Source organism: Symphalangus syndactylus, chromosome 13, assembly GCF_028878055.3.
Source record: "Symphalangus syndactylus isolate Jambi chromosome 13, NHGRI_mSymSyn1-v2.1_pri, whole genome shotgun sequence".
Lineage (NCBI taxonomy): Eukaryota > Metazoa > Chordata > Mammalia > Primates > Hylobatidae > Symphalangus > Symphalangus syndactylus.
The window spans coordinates 105378789-105398847 of NC_072435.2; the positions used below are offsets into that span (position 1 = coordinate 105378789).

At 49.8% G+C, this 20059-nt stretch overlaps 1 protein-coding gene across 1 annotated transcript in view; it reads right to left on the reverse strand.

The window, feature by feature from the left end:
• Window positions 1–12216: 12216 nt before the first annotated feature.
• The window catches only part of GLTP (glycolipid transfer protein), a 30912-nt gene continuing 23069 nt past the window's right edge, over window positions 12217–20059 (reverse strand). The window contains exons 2-5 of the mRNA XM_055237184.2: window positions 19963–20021; window positions 18809–18942; window positions 16897–17047; window positions 12217–14014 (exon numbers count right to left, since the gene is read on the reverse strand). Of these exons, the coding sequence (XP_055093159.1) occupies window positions 13832–14014; window positions 16897–17047; window positions 18809–18942; window positions 19963–20021 (527 nt within the window). The 3' untranslated portion in view covers window positions 12217–13831. The remainder of the gene's footprint in view (window positions 14015–16896; window positions 17048–18808; window positions 18943–19962; window positions 20022–20059) is intronic.

Below are 20059 nucleotides of genomic sequence, written 5' to 3' on the forward strand. Positions count from 1 at the left end.
CAACATGAATGAACCTTGGAAGCAGGATGCTGAGTGGCCAGACACAAAAGGCCACATATTACATAATTCTATTTATATGAAATGGCCAGAAGAGGCAAATCTATAGAAACAGAAAAGAGATGAATGGTTGTCCGGGGCTGGGGGGAAGGGAGGAGTTGGGGGGCCAAGGGTAATAGCTAAAGGGTATGGGTTTTCTTTTTCTTTTTCTGTCGCACAGGCTGGAGTGCAGCAGTGCAACCACAGCTCACTGCACCCTCTAACTCCTGGGTTCAAACCATTCTCTCACCTCAGCCTCCTGAGTAGCTGGGACTGCAGGTGCATACCACCACACCCAACCAAATAGGATGATGCAAATATTCTAAAATTGACTGGTGATGGTTGCTCATATGTATGACTATACTAAAAACCACTGAAGGCCGGGCACGGTGGCTCATGCCTGTAATCCCAGCACTTTGGGAGGCCAAGGTGGGAGGATCACGAGGTCAGGAGTTCCAGACCAGCCTGGCCAACATGGTGAAACCCCATCTCTACTAAAAATACAAAAATTAGTCGGGCGTGGTAATGCACGCCTGTAATCCCAGCTACTCAGGAGGCTGAAGCAGGGGAATCGCTTGAACCTGGGAGGGCTGCAGTGAGCCAAGATCACGTCATTGCACTCCAGCCTGGGCAACAGAGTGAGACTCAAAAAACTTTAAAAATTAAATAAATAAATAAAATAAAAACCATTGAAGAGTATACTTTAAGTGGGTGAATTGTATGGTATATGACTATCTTAATAAAGCTGTTGTGAAATTTTCTTTTTAAAAAAAGAAGAAGACAGCCAGGTACAGTGGCTCATGCCTGTCATCCCAGCACTTTGGGAGGCTGAGGCAAGAGAAACACTTGAGGCCAGGAGTTCAACAGCAGCCTAGGCAACATAGTGAGAACCCACTTCTACAAAAAAAAAAAAAAAAGAAGAAGAAGAGGAGGAGGAGGAGGAGGAGGAGGAAGAAGAAGACATGATCTCTAGGATCAAAACGATTAGGTGTGGCTCTGTCACACTTCTAAGCTGTGACTTAGGGCAGGTGACTTTGCCTCTTTGAGTCTTGCTTCTCTCATCTGTAAAATGAAAGCAGTAACCTCCCCTGCCTCTTCAGGTTGTAGGGATTAAACACAATAGGGCTTGTGAGTGCTGGGCAGTAGGGAACACAGTAACTGTTCAATAAATAGTCCCACAATGGGGCCCCGCCTCCTCCAAGACTAACTCACGTGCCCTCCCACCCAAGTGCTTCCAGCTTTACCCAGTGCTCTCCCATATGTTCCTTCACATCTCCCTTCCCAGCAACCTGTGAAGTGAGCATCAGTTTCCCCATTTGATTGTGCCCATTTTATAAATGGGAACTACTGAGTCCAAAAGACAGCAAGCATAGCTCTCCTCCTCACTCCCCAGGCAGAAACTTCTTTCCTCTCCTTCCCCACACTCCCTGCTGTCCTGCCCCTGCTCTCTCCCTTCCTTCATTCCATGTCCCCTCCCTAACCCCGCCCCTCCCCTTAGCCCAGCTAGGGGTTGGTTTTGGCCAAGAGTTAATGTCTGGGTCCCTAGGGGCCTGGAGTGGGACCTCACAGGGGTCCATGTGGGGTTGGACCCCTGCAAATCCCAGCCTCTCAGCCCCTCCTGCACCAGCCTCTCAATCCCTCTTCCCTCCTTCCCATCATCTTCATCTCATCCACCCCTCCTGTGGGCGGGTCTTCTCCCCTACCTTTTGCAGACAGACAAACTGAGGCTCCACACAGTGAAAGCCGTTTGCCCCAGGAGATAGATACCTGCCAATGGTGCCATCAGGATTCAAATCCAGGATTGTCTGAATTCCAACTGCACCTTTCAGCCACTAAGCAACTGCTTCCCACTGTCCTGTGTGCCTCAGGACCCTCACCACCGAGGGGGGTCCCTGTTCACACCCCCTAGAATGAGATCAGGGAGTAGGGGTGGGGTGGGAGATATGGAGAGACATTCTGGTCTGCCTTCTTTGCACTTTCCCCAGTGAATGCCACACATGGGCTCAAATCATGACGAAAAGAAGGAAAAACACAGGAAACTAGGGAGGAAAGGGCAGGGGAAGCACCAGGGCTAACACGTATGCATTTATGCACTGCTTGCTGTGTGCCAGAGGCACTGTGTAGGGCTCTGCCTTCATGAGCTCCATCCAGCTGCACGAGAGGAAGCACGCCCAGAGAGGTGAAGGAACCTCCCCATGGTCACACAGCAGGGAGGAGGCAGGGTCTGATGGTCTTCCAGGTTCCCCATGAAATCACATCTCCCCCCATTTACCAAGAAGCCACAGAGACTGGACACAAAGGGGCTGCAGACAATCAGTGGCTCTGTCCACCCTGGTCCCGAGAATAGCAAGCTTTTGTCCCAGACACCGGGGCCCCACCCTGCCAGGGACCTTCAATGAGGCTCTTCTGGAATTCTCTCTGGGCCAGAAACCTGAGGCCAGGTGGGGAGGAAGCTCATCTCAAATGACTGTTGCCATGGGCACAGCTACTTTTAGCTGCCCAGCCACTGGCTGTGATTCCATTCCTCTGGGCAGCCGGGCGTGGTGGCCTGTGGGTAGGGCCAGTCACAGCTGGCCACAGGCACTTCAAAGATAGCCTCCATCTGAAGGCGATGGAACAGGCAGGGATAGGATTGTCTAGGTCTTGGTCCCAGGGAAGGCAGGCTGATTCAGGACTTCCCAGCTGGGGTCCCTGGGTGGGCAACTGGAAGTCCATGGAGGTCCTAGAACAGGGAGTGAAATTGTCAGGGGGTGAGGGAGCAACTTCTAGAGAGAGGATCATGACTTTCAGAGGCCTGGGACACTCCATACCCCATGCCCCCAAGAAAGTAAAGCACACTTTGTGTGAGGAAGTCTCACTTTACCCAGCCAGGAAGGAGCAGAGGTTGGATTGGGGCAAAGGAGGGGACAGCCTCTCTTCCGAGTCCCCCAAAGGGACCCCTAGAGAAATAGATCCTGGCTAACAGCTTGCAACCTGTAAACTGGCTCTGTCACCTCCTACTCACAGGGCCTATGACTTCCCTGGTTCTTAGACCAAAAACCACACTCACGCTGGCCTCAGCACCTGTAGGTTTCATCCCCCACTGCCATCCTCTCTTGTTCTCCAGGCTCTGGCCACCTTGGCCTCTGTCTGTCCTTGGCGCATGTTGCTTTCTCTCCTGCCCCGGGGCCTTTGCACTAGCTATGCCCCTTCAGATCCCAGCTCAAATGTCACCTCCTCAGAGAGCTCTGCCCACCTGGACTCCAATCTAAATCAGGGGTCTGTAGTCATTTCCATCACATGACCCCTTTTGCTGTCCTTCACTGCTCATTTCCCTCTCCGGATTCATTGCGCGCTGGACCTTGTTGTACCCCTGGGGAAAGAGATCTTATCTGTCGGCTGGGCGAGGTGGCTCACACCTGTCATCCCAGCACCTTGGGAGGACAAGGCAGGTGGATCACCTGAGGTCAGGAGTTCAAGACCAGCCTGACCAATATGGTGAAACTCCATCTCTACTAAAAATACAAAAATTAGCCGGGCATGCTGGCGCGTTCCTGTAATCCCAGCTACTCAGGAGGCTGAGATAGGAGATTCGCTTTAACCCGGGAGGCGGAAGTTACAGTGAGCCGAGATCATGCCACTGCACTCCAGCCTGGGCAACAGAGCAAGACCCTGTCTGAAAAAAAAAAAAAGAGAGAGAGAGAGAGACCTTATCTGTCTTCTTGCAAGATCCCCTAAGCCGAGTTCAGAGCGTTGAACATAGTAAGTGCTCAGCAAACAGGGGTTGAATGACTATCCCTTCCAAACAATCTTCTCTGGGTCAGATCAAGGACTGATTAAGGGTTCATCATCTTCATAGCTGCCCTTTATCCAGCACCCCCTGGCAGGAGGCGCTGTGCTAAGTGTATTTGCATTTGTGGACCCATTCCTTGTCAGAAGCAGAGTGTAGATTGTATTGAACTTATAAATACAAACCAGGAGCTGGATACAGTGGTAAAAGGTATCCATTGGCCGGGCGCAGTGGCTCATGCCTGTAATCTCAGCATTTTGGGAGGACAAGGCAGGTGGATCACCTGAGGTCGGGAGGTGGAGACCAGCCTGACCAACATGGAGAAACCCTGTCTCTACTAAAAATACAAAATTAGCTGGGCGTGGTGGCACACTCCTGTAATCCCAGCTACTCGGGAGGCTGAGGCAGGAGAATCGCTTGAACCTGGGAGGCAGAGGTTGCGGTGAGCCAAGATCACGCCATTGCACTTCTCCAGCCTGGGCAACGAGGGAGAAACTCCGTCTCAAAAAAAAAAAAAAAAAAAAAGGTATCCATTGTAGATTGTCAGAGCTGGGCAGGAACTTTGAACTATCTAATCCCAATTTTGCTTTATTTTTATTTATTTATTTTTAAATTTATATATATATATTTTTTTCAATAGCTTTTGGGGAACAAGTGGTTTTTGGTTACATGGATGAATTGTATAGCAGTGAAGTCTGAGATTTTAGTGTTCCTGTTACCAGAGTAGTGTACATTGTTTTTACTTTTTTTTTTATTGACAGGAAATATTTTACGTATTTATGAGGTACAAGTGAGTGTTACGTGTACAGAATGTGTTATGATCAGGTCAGGGTATTTGGGGTATCCATCACTCATATTTATCATTTCTATGAGTAGGTAACATTTCAAGTCCTTCCTGCTAGCTACTTTGAAATATACAAGCCGGGCACGGTGGCTCCCGCCTATAACCCCAGCACTTTGCGGGGCTGGGGTGGGCAGATCACTTGAGGTCAGGAGTTCGAGACCAGCCTGACCAACCTGATGAAACCTCAATCTCTACAAAAAATACAAAAATTAGGTCCGGGCGCAGTGGCTTACACCTATAATCCCAGCACTTTGGGAGGTCGAGGCGGACGGATCACTTGAGGTCAGGAGTTCAAGACCAGCCTGGCTAACATGGGGAAACTCCGTCTCTACTAAAAATACAAAAATATTACCTGGGCGTGGTGGCACATGCCTGTAGTCCCAGCTACTCAGGAGGCTGAGGCAGGAGAATCACTGGAACTCAGGAGGCAGAGGTTGTAGTGAGCCAAGATCGTGCCACTGCACTCCAGCCTGGGAGACGGAGCGAGACTCCATCTCCAACAACTGCAATGACAACAACAAAAATTAGCTGGACGTCGTGGTGCATGCCTGTAATCCCAGCTACTTGGGAGGCTGAGGCAGGAGGATGGCTTGAGCCTGGGAGGTGTTGAAGTGAGCTAAGATTGGGCCACTGCACTCCAACCTGGGCGATGGAGACAGATATTGTTTCAAAAAAAAAACAAAAAGAGAAAGAAATATACAATACATTTTTGCTAACTATAGTAGTCACTCTACTCTGCTACGGAATATTGGGGCTTATTTCTCTACCTAACTATATGTTTGTACCCATTAACCAATCTCTTTATCCCGCCCTCCCTCTATCACACCCTTCCCAGCCTCTGATATCTATCATTCAAGTCTCAAAAAAAGCTTTTGTTTTTTTTAGATGGAGTCTAGCTCTGTCCCCCAGGCTGGAGTTCAGTGGCGTGATCTTGGCTCACTGAAACCTCTACCTCTTGGGTTCATGTGATTCTCCTGCCTCAGCCTCCCAAGTAGCTGGGATTGCAGATGTGCACCACCACACCCAGCTAATTTTTATCTTTTTAGTAGAGACAGGGTTTCACCATGTTAGCCAGGCTGGTCTCGAACTCCTGACCTCAAGTGTTCTGCCCACCTCGGCCTCTCAAAGTGCTGGGATTACACACGTGAGCCACCATGCCTGGGTTATCATTCTATTCTCTATCTCCACGAGATCGTTTTTTTTAAACCCCCACAAATGAGTGAGAACATGCAATATTTGTCTTTCTGTGCCTGCCTTACTTCACTTAACAAAATGACCTCCACTGCTAGCCATGTTGGCTACTAATGACATGATTTCATTCTTTCGTAAGGCCAAATAGTATTCCATTGTGTGTATATACCACATTTTCTTTCTCCACTATCCATCAGTGGGCATTTAGGTTGGTAATCCCAATTTTAAAGATGAAACTGAGACCCAGAGGACAGAAGACGCTTGCCCAGAGTCATACAGTGGATCAGGGCAGACTGAGAGTTGAGAATGCACAACATTTTCTGGAGTGTTCCTTGTTGATGTGTTGAGAAGGGCCCTACTGTATCTTCAAGTACAAGGAGTAGGCCAGGAATGGTAGCTCACGCCTGTAATCCCAACATTTTGGGAGGCTGAGGTGGGCAGATCACGTGAAGCCAGGAGTTCAAGACCAGCCTGGCCAACATGGTAAAACCCTGTCTCTACCAAAAAAAAAAAAAAAAAAAAAATACAAAAATTAGCTGGGCATGGTGGCATATGACTGTAGTCCTGGCTACTCTGGAGGCTGAGACAGGAGAATCACTTGAACCCAGGAGGCAGAGGGTGCAGTGAGCTGAGATCGTGCCACTGCACTCCAGCCTGGGAGAGAGAGCAAGACTCCATCTCAAAACAAACAAACAAACAAACAAACAAGAACAAGGAGTAGGTGAAAATGATCCGGTTTAACTAACTGCATTAAGAACCAGTTGTCCTTTCAGGAGCCTTTGGCAGGCTGTAGCATCATAATTGATAAAAATATTAACACAATCCAGTTATTGAATATCTTCTATGTGTCAGGTATTTTACATGCCTTATTTCATGTAATACTGCAAGGTAGAGATGTTTCTGTCCCATTTCACAGATGCAGAAACTGAGGCTCAGAGAGGGGAACTGACTTGTCCTGGGCACACAACTTCAAAGTTTCAGAACCTGGACGTGAACCCAAGAATTGTTAGGTGGTGGTGGTGCTGGTGGCAGTAGTAGCAGTGAAAATAACAGGACACACCTAATGACCCTCCACACTGAGGCAGGTGTGAACTCAGGGCCCTAAGACACCTGCTGGAGGAGCTGCAAACTTTCCCAACAGTGTGCAAGTGAGGCTTCTCATTTAGCCCTTAGGAAACAGCCCAAGCACGGTAGGAGGACAAGTTCTCCTGCCTCTCCTGCCCTCCCTCCTTTGGGAGCGGGCGGGAGCCTGGTGGGGTGTGGGGAGGCGCAGGGCCTGGCGGGGCCTCCCAGCTCTGCCTCTGCGGCACAATGGGGACAGCGCCACCTACCGAGCCCGTGGGAGCTGCAGGGGCTCAAGCGCAGGCGCTCAATGCGCAGGCGCAGGGCTGTGAGGCCGGGGTGAACCCGGGAACCCATCCACCAACCAGCAAAACTGAAGGGTGGTGTCCCCATATAACCACCTGCAAACGACGGTAATTGAGTCAACATTGAACGATTACGCAGATAAGCTCCTGCCCGGGCAGCTTCATTGACTCGGTGAGCTAGAAACTGTTGGTATTCCCATTGTATGGATGAGGAAACTGAGGCTCAGAGGGTGAAGTGAGCTGTCGAAGTCTATTTTCCTAATAGACAGCCGACCCAGGACTCCAGTATTCGATCTCATCAGCGTACGCCCCACATCACGTAAATATATCCTTGCAGTTTTATTGAACACCTGAACACCTACTAAGGCAGCTTACTATGCTCCAAACATTGTTCTAATTACGTTACAAATGGTAACATTTAATTGAAGCCTCACAACAAGACCTGTGTGTTACAGATAAGGAAACTGAAACTCTGAAAGGTAAAGTTGTAACCGAGTCCAAACTCCTTCTGCTCCTTGCATGACAGCCACTCAGTCGAGAGGCCAGGAGTTGGAGCAAGGAAAGCAACTTTATTTTGGAGAGCCAGCAAACCTAGATGGCCTAAATGTTCTAAAGAGCCCTCTTAGAATTATATGGTCTTGGGCCGGGCGTGGTGGCTCATGCCTGTAATCCCAGCACTTTGGGAGGCCGAGGCAGGCGGATCACAAGGTTAAGAGATCGAGACCATTCTGGCCAACGTGGTGAAACTCCATCTCTACTAAAAATACAAAAATTAGCTGGGCGTGGTGGTGCACACCTGTAGTACCAGCTACTTAGGAGGATGAGGGAGGAGAATCACGTGAACGTGGGAGGCAGAGGTTACAGTGAGCGAGATCGCGCCACTGCACTCTGGCCTGGGCAACAGAGTGAAACTCCGTCTCAAAAAAAAATGTATATATATGGGCTTGGCTTTGTCTTATATGTTAGGTAAGGGGGGAAAGAAACAGGCAGACATCTGGGTGCCGGCAAGGGTTGGGGGGAGGTTTGTGAAACTTCTTTGTCCTTGGATAATTGTCTTTCATGTGACAATAGCCAAATCTCCTTGTTCCTATTGATCTTGAGCCAAGATCACACCACCGCACTCTAGCCTGGGCAACAGAGCAAGACTCCTTTTAAAAAAAAAACTAGCCAGGCTTGGTGGAGCATGCCTGTAGTAGCAGCTGCTCGGGAGGCTGAGGCAGAAGGATCCCTTGAGCCCAGGAGTTTGAAGCTGCAGTGAGCTATGACTGCACCACTGCATTCCAGCCTAGGTGACAAAGCAAGACCCTGTCTTTAAAAAGACAAAAGTTCTTCTGCTGTTTAATTGTTACAAAGTGAATTTCAGTTCCTTGTCTATAACAGTGATGTATTACAATAGATTTGACATGTTGCATTGTAATGGGCTCAGTGAGTTTTAATTGAATGAATCAAGTCAATGTCAACCCTCGTCAAACATTTGAGCTAATTTGGGTTTCTCTACAGTTAACCTGGGTCAGATAAGGCAGCACCCCATCAGTGGGAACGCTCTGGCAGGAGATGTGCTGAAAATAGGCTCACTGTCAGCTGGCACACAAGTGAACATGGCTGAGGGGAGATTTGGTGTTGGACATGAAACTTCTGTGGCCCCATATCTGGCTGGGTCACCCTGGGCAAGTCTCTTTGCCACACCCTTGGGGGTTCAATTTCCTTCTCTGATAAACGGGGCTACTGAGGTCCACGTTTCAGGTGGTTGTGAAATGATTTGTGTAGAGCACTTTTGCAGGGCCTGTTATATAGTGATCAATGTGTGTTCTTTCCTCCCTGCCCCAGGTGGAACTCAGTCCCACTTTGACAGGGATGAAATAGAAAGGGCATAGATGCCTTGCTGGCTTTTGTCTCTGGGGTAGAAAACCCAAAATGTTCCCAGGGTCTCCACAGGTACTAGGAACGGGGCCTGGGCTGGGAAAATCCCTGCCTTCCACAAAAAAATTGCCCTCTCGGTCTCACCGTATTATGTTAGAGACATAAAGAAAAGATCTTTTTGAGACAGAGTCTTGCTCTGTCACCCAGGCTAGAGTGCAGTGGCGCTATCTCGGCTGACTGCCAGCTCCACCTCCCGGGTTAATGCTATTCTCCTGCCTCAGCCTCCCGAGTAGCTGGGACTACAGGCACCCGCCACCACGTCTGGCTAATTTTTTGTCTTTTTAGTAGAGACGGGGTTTCACCATGTTAGCCAGGATGGTCTCGATCTCCTGACCTCATGATCCGCCCGCCTCGGCCTCCCAAAGTGCTGGGATTACAGGCGTGAGCCACCACAGCTGGCCAAGAAAACATCATTTTAAGGCCAAACACAGCGGCTCATGCCTGTAACCCTCGCACTTTGGGAGGCCGAGGCGGACAGATCACTTGAGGTCAGGAGTTTGAGACCAGCCTGGCTAACATGGTGAAACCCCATCTCTACTAAAAATACAAAAATATTAGCTGGGGTGGTTGTGCGCACCTGTAGTCTCATCTACTCTCCTGCTGAGGTAAGAGAATCGCTGGAACTCAGGAGGCAGAGGTTGCAGCCAGCCAAAATCGTGCCACTGCACTCCAGCCTGGGAGACAGAGCGAGATTCCGTCTCCAAAAACAACAACAACAACAACAACAATTTTTTTAAAAATTTAAAAAATGAGCCGGATGTGGTGGCGGACACCTGTAATCCCAGCTACTCAGGAAGCTGAGGCAGGAGAATTGCTTGAACACAGGAGGTGGAGGCTGCAGTGAGCTGAGACTGCACCAGTGCACTCCAGCCTGGGTGACAGAGCTAGACTCTGTCTCAAAAAAAAAACAAAACAAAACAAAAAAAACAAAAAAACAACTTTAAAAAGAAGAGACAGAATTCTGTATTTCTAAGAAATCCAAAGGGAAAAAAACCCTAAAAAGCATTTACAGCTTAGAATGAACAGTAGCATCCCTAATCTGAGGACTATTAAAAAATGTAATAAAATTGGCCAGGCATGGTGGCTCACACCTGTAATCCCAGCACTTTGGGAGGCCGAGGTGGGTGGATCACAAAGTTAGGAGTTCAAGACCAGCCTGGCCAACATGGTGAAACCCCGTCTTTACTAAAAATATGAAAATTAGCTGGGCATGGTGGCAGGTGCCTGTAATCCCAGCTACTCGGGAGGCTGAGGCAAAGAATTGCTTGAACCCGGGAGGTGGAGGTTGCAGTGAGCCGAGATCGCGCCACTGCACTCTAGCCTGGGCAACAGAGTGAGACTTCTTCAAAAAAAAAAAAAAAAAAAAAGGAAGGAAGGAAGGCAGGCAGGCAGGAAGGAAAGAAGAGAAAGAGAAAATATAATAAAATCACAGACAGGAAAAAACTTATTTCAGGATTCCATCTCTTGACCACGTTAGAGGGAGCTTTCCAAACTGGCTATCTGCATATACCTGGGTATATTCAATTGCACACAAGAGCCTTGAAGGTGTCCATAATTTTCAGGGTCAAGTCCAAATCTCTTAATGGTGCAATGTGACACACACATACACAGCCTGCTCTGGGTCAAGCCACCAGGTCTTTGCCTGTGCCTTGAAGTGTCCCCTGCCCCTCCTCTTCTACTAGGCTTCCCCCACCCCGGAACTTCCACAGAGGCTCGGTGCACGCCCCAGTTCCCTAAGATACATCCCAGGACACTGCCTCTCCTCTGAGGCTCCAGGTTCCCTCTGGGAACTGACCACTCTATTTCATCATTATTGATTTACCGGTCCATCTTGCCCACTAGATTATAAGCTCAATAGGAACAGGAACAAAATTAAATAAATATTTCCCTCTACATTTAACCCTAGAATAAGAAAAAACAATAGCCCATGAAAAAGTGCAAACTGGTCCGGGGTGGGGAGGCAACAGGGATGGGTGGAGACTAAGGCAAAGTGGAGAACTGATTCCCCTTTCCCTTGCCCTGCCCAGCCAAGGGGCAGTCATCTCTCAGCTCCCATCAGGCAGCCTGGTTTTTCAAAAGAAGCTAGAAACCCAAGGTTCTTTTCTTTTTTTAATTATAAGTTACATAGGTATACACGTGCCATGGTGGTTTGCTGCACCTATCAACCCGTCATCTAGGTTTTAAGCCCTGTGTGCATTAGGTATTTGTCCTAATGCTCTCCCTCCCCTTACCCACCACCCCTGACAGGCCCCCGTGTATGTTGTTCCCCTCCCTGTGTCCATGTGTTCTCATTGTTCAACTCCCACTTATGAGTGACAACATGCAGTGTTTGCTTTTCTGTTCCTGTGTTAGTTTGCTGAGAATGATGGCTTCCAGCTTTATCCATGGCCCTGCAAAGGACATGAACTCATTCTTTTTTATGGCTACAGAAACCCAAGTGTTTTTTTTTTTTTTTGAGACAGAGTCTCGCTCTTGTCGGCCAGGCTGGAGTGCAATGGTGCGATCTCGGCTCACTGCAACCTCTGCCTCCCGGGTTCAAGAGATTCTCCTGCCTCAGCCTCTGAAGTAGCTGGGATTACAGGCGCCCGCCACCACGCCTGGCTAATTTTTGTATTTTTAGTAGAGATGGGTTTTTACTATACTATGTTGGCCAGGCTAGTCTCGAACTCCTGACATCAAGTGATCCACTCGCCTCCGCCTCCCAAATTGCTGGGATTACAGAAGTGAGCCACCGCACCCTGCCGAAACCCAAGATTCTTATGTGAAATTCCCATTTCTCCATGCAGCAGCCAGTTCTGTTTTTTAAGACCATGGAGGCCAGACCCGGTGCAGTGGCTCATGCCTATAATCCCAACCCTTTGGGAGGCTGAGGCAAGAGGACTGCTTGAGGCCAGGAGATTGAGACCAGCCTGGGCAACATAGCAAGACCCCAATCTCTACAAAACATTTAAAAATAATAAAATAAATAAACAAAATTTTAAAACCATGGAGGCCAGAAAATACGTTCTTGGTAGGATTTGTAAGGGTCCCCAGTTGTAATTTCTGATGCAGGAAAGAAAAAAAAATCAAGAACCAATACAGTGCACAGATGTGATTCCAAAATAGAGATTTATTTATTAAGGATTATTTAGTTTCTGCATAAAAATCTCCAATTGTTCCTCATTGGGTTTTTTCTTTTAAAACACACATCAACTCTTTTGGGGTTGCTTTGTTTGCCCCAGCACTTTAAAAAATACAGCTCTTTTTAGCGCCAGGAAGAAGTTAAGGTTAAGGCAGTGAGGCGTTTTCTTGGATCTTAGCAGCTGAAGGGTTCATCTCTCCCCGTCAAGAGAATACACACAGTAGGTAGTTTCTTAGGTTGGAAAATCTGTCCCTGAAGGAAATAATTCTGCAGAAGAATGCAAACAGAGTCATCTATGGTCAACTGTTTGCGCCCTATAGCTTTGAAAGAAACGCCTCTTGGTCATCAAGGGCTTGCTGGTTGGTTTCAGCTGTAAAACAACAACAACAAAAAAAAAAAACAACCACAAAAAAGAAAACAAACAAAAAACCCTGTCTAGCGAGACAGAAAGAGCAGGGTTTATAATAGTGCCGTGAGGCTGGGCTGTGCAAACCACATGAGAATACACACCAGTTTGCTTTTTAAAAAAATCCCACATAAGGGCCCTGCATAATTTTAAATCAAACTCTTTATAGTCCTTAAAATAACAAAGAGCCTCATAAGGTCACGTGTTTTTTTTTTGTTTTTTTGTTTTTTGTTTTTGTTTTTTGAGACGGAGTTTCGCTTTTGTTGCCCAGGCTGGAATGCAGTGGTGCAATCTCGGCTACTGTAACCTCCACCTCCTGGGTTCTAGCGATTCTCCTGCCTCAGCCTCCCAAGAAGATGGGATTACAGGCGTGCACTATCATGCCTGGCTAATTTTGTATTTTTAGTAGAGACAGGGTTTCACCATGTTGGTCAGGCTGATCTCAAACCCTGACCTCAAGTGATCCACCCGCCTTTTTTTATTTTTTTTTGAGACAGAGTTTCGCTCTTGTTGCCCAGGCTGGAGTGCAATGGTGCGATCTCAGCTCATTGCAACCTCCACCTCCTGGGTTCAAGCGATTCTCCTGCCTCAGCCTCCTGAGTAGCTGGAACTACAGGCGTCCGCCACCATGCCCGGCTAATTTTTTATATTTTTAATAGAGATGGGGTTTCACCATGTTGGCCAGGCTGGTCTCAAACTCCCGACCTCAAGTGATCCGCCCACCTTGGCCTCCCAAAGTGCTGGGATTACAGGCGTGACCCATGGTGCCCGGCCATCATGTGCTTATTTTTAAAGCGAGGTGGATGACACCATTCCCCCAGAGCCGTGTTCCTTGTTGGCAACAAAACAAAACCAAAAAACCCTAGGACTTGACTCATTAGAAGTGTTAATAGATTTTTACCACGCTGAAATGAAGGTATAAAGTCAGTCTGTGCTGTCGTGAAATTCCAAGGAGATTTGGAAGTAAGATCATTATTTATTGGTCCTTTAGAACAGACCAAAAAAAAAAAAAAAGACTTAAAAAACGAGGGCTGTTCCCTGCAGATTCTGGCAGGACCCTGGGCGGCTCTGGGGGATGCAGGCCAGGGACAGCTCACCGACTTGATTCACAGTGATTCTGGTTTGCCTGTTTCTCCATGTGGCCAGGAGTGGGGGACGTGTCCAGCAGTGGGCATGCCTACACCTTGTAGTTAAGCTCAGCGTTCATCTGGGTGTACATCTCATAGATGACATCGATGGTCGCCGTGTAGTTGACTAGGAAGAGGCGGATCTTCTCTAGGCACTCCTCCTCTGTCACATTCTGCCCCTTGGAGAGCGCTTTCAGGAAGTCGGACTTATAGGGGGCTGCGTACAGTGCTGCCTTGAGATGGGCAAGAAGGGGGGTAGGCACAGCGTTAGCAGGGGCCGAGGAGCTAGGCCAGCAGGCCAGGGTTCTGGGAGGGATCTTCCCTGGGTCTGTGCTGGACAGGGGGCTATGCTATTTGAGGTGTTGGAAGGGAAAGGAAAAGGGAGATGTATTTTGAGTGACAGCAGGAAGGACATCAGCTTTCGGGACAGACAAGCCTGGGTGCAAATGCCAGTCTGGGCCATCAACTAGCTGTGAGCCTTGAGCAAGTCACTTAGCCTCTCTGAGCTTCAGTTTCCTCATCTGCAAAATGGGGATAATGGCTCCCACCTAATCGGGTTGCTTTTATAAGGATTAGGGGGCTTGTACAAAGTGCTCAGCACAGCACCAGGCATACAGTAGGCACTCAGCACAACACCAGGCACACCGTAGTTGTTCAGCATGGGTGAGTCTCTTCCCTCTGGGTTCCCTCCTCCAGAAAAGGTGAACTGCTCCTTCAGAAAACCTACTTTCTGAGTTGGGGAGACGACTGGTAAATATGCTGTGGTCTCTCTTTTGTCCTTAGAGGGGGCGATACTTCCCTAAATTTCAGGGCTGCTCTCATACTTGAAAAGTGCAGAGAATTCAAAATTCACAGAATTTCAGAGCCAGAAGAAAAAAGGTACAACCAGATAAAAAGCTTAGGCTACCCAGGCGCAGTGGCTCATGCCTGTAATCCCAGCACTTTGGGAGGCCGAGATGGGCAGATCACAAGGTCAGGAGTTCGAGACCAGCCTGGCCAATATGATAAAACTCCATCTCTACTAAAAATACAAAAATTAGCCAGGCGTGGTGGCTGGCATCTGTAGTCCCAGCTACTCGGGAGGCTGAGGCAGAAGAATTGCTTGAACCCGGGAGGCGGAGGTTGCAGTGAACTAAGATCACACCACTGCACTCCAGCCTGGGTGACAGAGCAAGACGCCGTCTCAAAAAAAAAAAAAAAAAGGTTAGGCCATGAGTTTGATAGGATGAGGAAAGTATAAATATTATTTAAAAAATTTTTTTAGACGTAGTCTCACTCTGCCCTCCAGGCTGGAGTCAGTGGCGTGATCGTGGTTCAATGCAACCTCTACTTACTGGGTTCAAGTGATAGTCCTGCCTCAACCTCCCGAGTAGCTGGGACTACAGGTGCCCGCCACCACACCCGGCTAATTTTTTGTATTTTTAGTAGAGACAGTGTTTTACTATGTTGGCCAGGCTGATCTCCAACCTGACCTCAGGTGATCCACCTGCCTCGGCCTCCCAAAGTGCTGGGATTACAGGCATGAGCCACCGCGCCTGGCCAAATATTATTCTTTCATAATAAAAGTAGTAATAGCTAGGGTGGTGGCTCACACCTGTAATCCCAGCACTTTGGGAGGCCAAGGTGGGACGATTGCTTTGAACTCAGGAGTTCGAGACCAGCCTGGGCAACATGGTGAAACCTCGTCTCTACAAAAAATACAAAAATTAGCTAGGTGTTGGTGGCTCACACCTGTAGCCCCAGCTACTCAAGACACTGAGGCTGGAGAATCGCTTGAGCCTGGGAAGTGGAGGTTGCGGTAAGCTAAGACTGTACCACTGCACTCCAGCCTGGGCGACAGCGACAGAGTGAGACCCTGTCTCAAAAAAAAAAAAAAAAAAAAGTCATAGCTTTGATGTACTGAGTGTAAACCATGTGAACCACGTGTCAAGCACTTTATACTGATTAATTCATTTAATTGTCACAATGACTCTTTGAGTAGTGCCTATTTTATACCCATTTGAAAGATGAGGATATTGAGGCTCAGGGAGGTAGGATCACAGCCCCCCATTTTTGTGTTGTGTGACCTTGTCTGAGCGTCACTGTCCTCATCTGGGAAATGGAGGTGAGAACAGTGCCCACTTTGTGGTGCATTTGTGAAGATTACAATTCTTGGGCAGCTGCCCTGGGCCAGGTACACAGGACACACTTACTATTGACGTGATGGTTTGAGGATTTGTAGGGGCAATGCACTGTGGAGCTCTCGAGGGGCCCATGGGAATGGGCCCTGTCTACAGCTCTTCCAGGATGGATGGCCCAGGGGCTGCCACGCATCTCACCCTATGACCAGCTCTTCCTCTCTGGAACCATACTGGCTTCTGCCCCAGCCTGCTTGCAGACTGTACCCCACAGAAACACTGAACAGGGCCCGTCAGCCCCTCGTTCTCATGGCCGCCAGGGTGGGCAGGCAGAGGGAGCTGCAGCAGAAAGCGTGGCCAGAACAGGCTGGGCAGGAACACGTGGGTGAGATGAGGGCAGCAAGCAGCAGGTGAAGGGCATGGCGCAGGGCAGCCAGAGGGCCTTCGCACATCTTCTGAGCAGGGCTCTCAGCCTGGTGATCAACTGTAGGGCCCTCACCTAACGAGGCAGGTGCTGAAGCCTCACTTCCAGGAGCCCTGGCCAATGTCACCCCAACACAAGCCACCAAGAACCCAGAGGGCCGGTGTCCTTTCAGCAGATGCTCCCAGGGGGATGGGAGCTGAATTTGAGGGGCCGAATTTGAGGGGTGAATTTGAGGGGCCATCAGGCTGGGCCACCTTTGACCTGGGGTCCTCCAGGGCTTTCCCTGTGGTTTCTCGTTGCCCCACCATCAGGTCTCGCAGGCCAAGGCCCCTAAAGAGAAACACCGTGGAGTAGCTACAGTGACACCCGCTGCCGCTGTGAATGGGGCTGGCCAAGGGCACGGGAGGGGGACCTCTCAGTACACTAGCCTCACCCAAATAGATGAGGGAGCCCTTCCTGAGCCTGAGGGGGTAAACACAGCCTCACAGGCCAGGAGGCTTTGGCCAAACAGGGGCAGACTAGGGAGCAGAATCTGCAAGCTGGTGGTCCTTTGGGGCCCGTAGGGGCGGCTCACCTGGAAGATCTTCTGCACGATCCAGCCGTGGTACTTCTTGAGGGCCATCTCGTAGGCCTTGGTGGCGTTGACGCGGATGAGGTTGGGGTGGTTCTCATCCCGCTCCCCGTCGCAGATGCTCTGGAGGAAGACCTGGATGAAGCGGAGGCCTCTGCGGCCCAGGGAGGAGAAGGTTCGTTAGGACCCTGCACAGCCCTGTCGTGAAAGACCCTGATGGACTCTGAATTTGCCATCTACTGTGAGACAGGAACATGCACACCCCAGAGGGAGTGGTTATTCCCTAATCATCTTCCCCTTCTGCTTACAAGTAACGTGACCACTTGGCTCCATTCACTATCTCCCGAGCACCCTCTCTCCTCCAGGCCTGGTGCTGGCCCATGACAATGGTCACACTGGCTATAAGATCCATGAGGGGTGGGTCTGGGCCTGCCTTGTCCATTTCTGTGTCCACATGACCCCCACAGGCTGGAACATGGTAGGCAACCATCAGGCTTGAGGAATGAAGCCACAGCGCTGGCCCTCAAAGGGTTCGCGGACCACAGACTGTGGATACACCAGGCACACTGGCGAGACTGGCCCCGCGTGTACCAGGCTTCCCAGCTCCACTCCCCAGCCCTCAGCATCTTTCTAAGTCTGCTACGTTGCTCCTCTGCCTAAGACCTCCCTGAGCATCCTGCAATGGCCACTTGAGCTTTTCCTCAAGGGGCAAGGTGATGTTTTGAGAGCTAGGAGAGGCGGATGGCGTACAGCAAGGAGTCCACATCGATAATCTCACCAGGGCCAGCCCCTTAGCACACATCATCTCATCTCTTGCTTCCCTGGGGCCTGTGAGGCTGAGCTTGGCACAATCAGCCCATTTCACAGAGGAAAGAACTGAGGCTCCCCTAGAAAGGCTCAGTCACAGGCCAGGATGTGAACCCTGCCTGCCTCACTGCCCCCCACCAGCAGGCTCTTTCCTTTGCTGCCCCTCACTGTCCCACCGGGGTCCCAGGTGAGCTGCTCTGCTCCCTCCCTGCAGTGGGGTGGGGATCAAGTCAGGGTGGGGTGCTCTAAGGGGCAGGAACACTGGGTTTAAGGGCTGAAGAGTCTGTAGCTGGTAGAGAACAGCGTGAGTTCAAACCAGCCCATAGGATGTATTTGTGCAAATTAGAACTCCTCACGGCCGGGCACGGTGCCTCACACCTGCCTCACACGGATCACTTGAGGCCAGGAGTTTGAGACCAGCCTGGCTAACATAGCGGGCCTGCCTACTAAAAATACAAAAATTAGCCAGGCATGGTGGTGCACACCTGTAATCCCAGCTATTCAGGAGCCTGAGGCAGGAGAATTGCTTGAACCTGGGAGGGGGAGGCTGCAGTGAGCCGAGACTGCGCCACTGCACTCCAGCCTGGGTAATAGCACGGGATTCTAAAAATAAAAAATAAAAATAAAAGAATTCCTTCTCCTCAAGATGGTGTACTTCTACCAAGAAACTGTCATAACATACAAATCCACTTTGTATGCGTGACCAGCCCTAAACAGGACACCTTTGTGCAGTACGCAACCTGCATAACTGTGCTGGATGACATGGGCACGTGATTTGGCCTCTAGAAGTGCCAGCTGCCTCCTCTGTGAGATGCGAATAGCTACCACACTTAACTCACAGAATATGAAACCCAATCAGGCGTATAAAGAGCTTAGCACAATGCCCAGATCAGGGCGTGCTCATATACTGATGGGACTGGAACCAGGAAGCATCACTGTCAGGCAAGCCCCGGCCATTGGGAGGCCTTTTCACAGCCATTAACTAGCATCACACTGGAAGGGCTCGGAAGTGACCTCCCCAGCCTGAGCTGACACTGTGGAACAGTGACAGGTTTGCTTTCCCTCCTCTGCAGCACAGAGCCCAGGCCCTGCCACCTGAGCCCATCACCTTTTCAGCCACATCAGCGCCAGTGTGGCCCCTACTTTGGGCCACTCTGCTCCATACATTTCTTTCTCCACCTCCAGGATGTTCTGCAGGGTCCGGAACTTGGCTGGGTTGGTGTCGTACACAGCTTTGATTTTCTGAAATGGAGCACACAGGATTTCCCCTTGGGTAAGCTGCCCCCATAGACATCTGGCCCGCACGCTGGGTGAAGAGCACCCTACCAGCATCTCCCACTCCTTCCTGCCCTCCAGGAACAGCAGGGATAAGACTTGTAACAATAACTATGACTGTTCACATGAGCCAGGATTTGCAAAATGCTTTACAGGCACTGCCTTATATGATCCTGGTGGCAACCCTGATGTTGCTGTCATTATCCCATTTTACAGGCAGAGACACTGAGGCTCACAGAGGAGCATGGACTTGCCCAAGGTCACACAGTTGGTACAGAGTTCATGTTCTCCAGCCACTACTGACACTGCCTCAGACACCCAGTATCTGGAGTTTTGCTTTGGTGGACAAGTGGAAATAGGTTCCGAGGATTCCAAGGAGTCTAGGAACGAAGGCCTCTGAGATGGAGCCCGGTAGGCCTGGGTCTGAATCCCAGCTCTGCCACTTACTTGCTTGTGACCTTAAGTGAGTCCTTCAACCCTTTTGAGTCTCAGCTTCCTCATCTGTAAAAAGGGGATAACACAGGACCAGCCTCAAAGGGCTGCTGGGATGAAGAAATGAGATCATGCAGTGTGTCCCAAGCCCTTGGCTAGGCCCTACGTGGATTCTCACGGGCAGTCTATGGCTGGGGAGGCGGCATCAGGAACTACCAGGATTGGAGAAGGGGAGGGCCAGACCAGTGCTGACTGTGGACTTTGGGGCTTACTTAATTGGTGGGGATAGATGAAAGAACCAGCAGGTTCCTTCTCAGGGTCAATACTTTAATTAGACTTTGGTTCCAGTCAGCCTAGACTGGTGACCAGATGGCAAGACTGTGGAGGGCAGAGAACATTGAGCCTCGATTGGACAAGCTTGGGGCCCATCTTCCACGTCTCCATTCCCTTCCTTGGGGTGGGAAGTTTGTAGCTGGGACCACGGTGCTGATAACCCAGGTGGGCTTAGATTCCTGACGCAAGTCTTGGGCTGTGGCTGCCTGGCCAGGTACGTACCGTGATGTTACCGCTTATGTCTGCCTTGATGGGAGTAAACACTGGGGACCCAAGGCAATCTGGGGACAAAATGAGAAGACAGACTGAGATTCGCAGC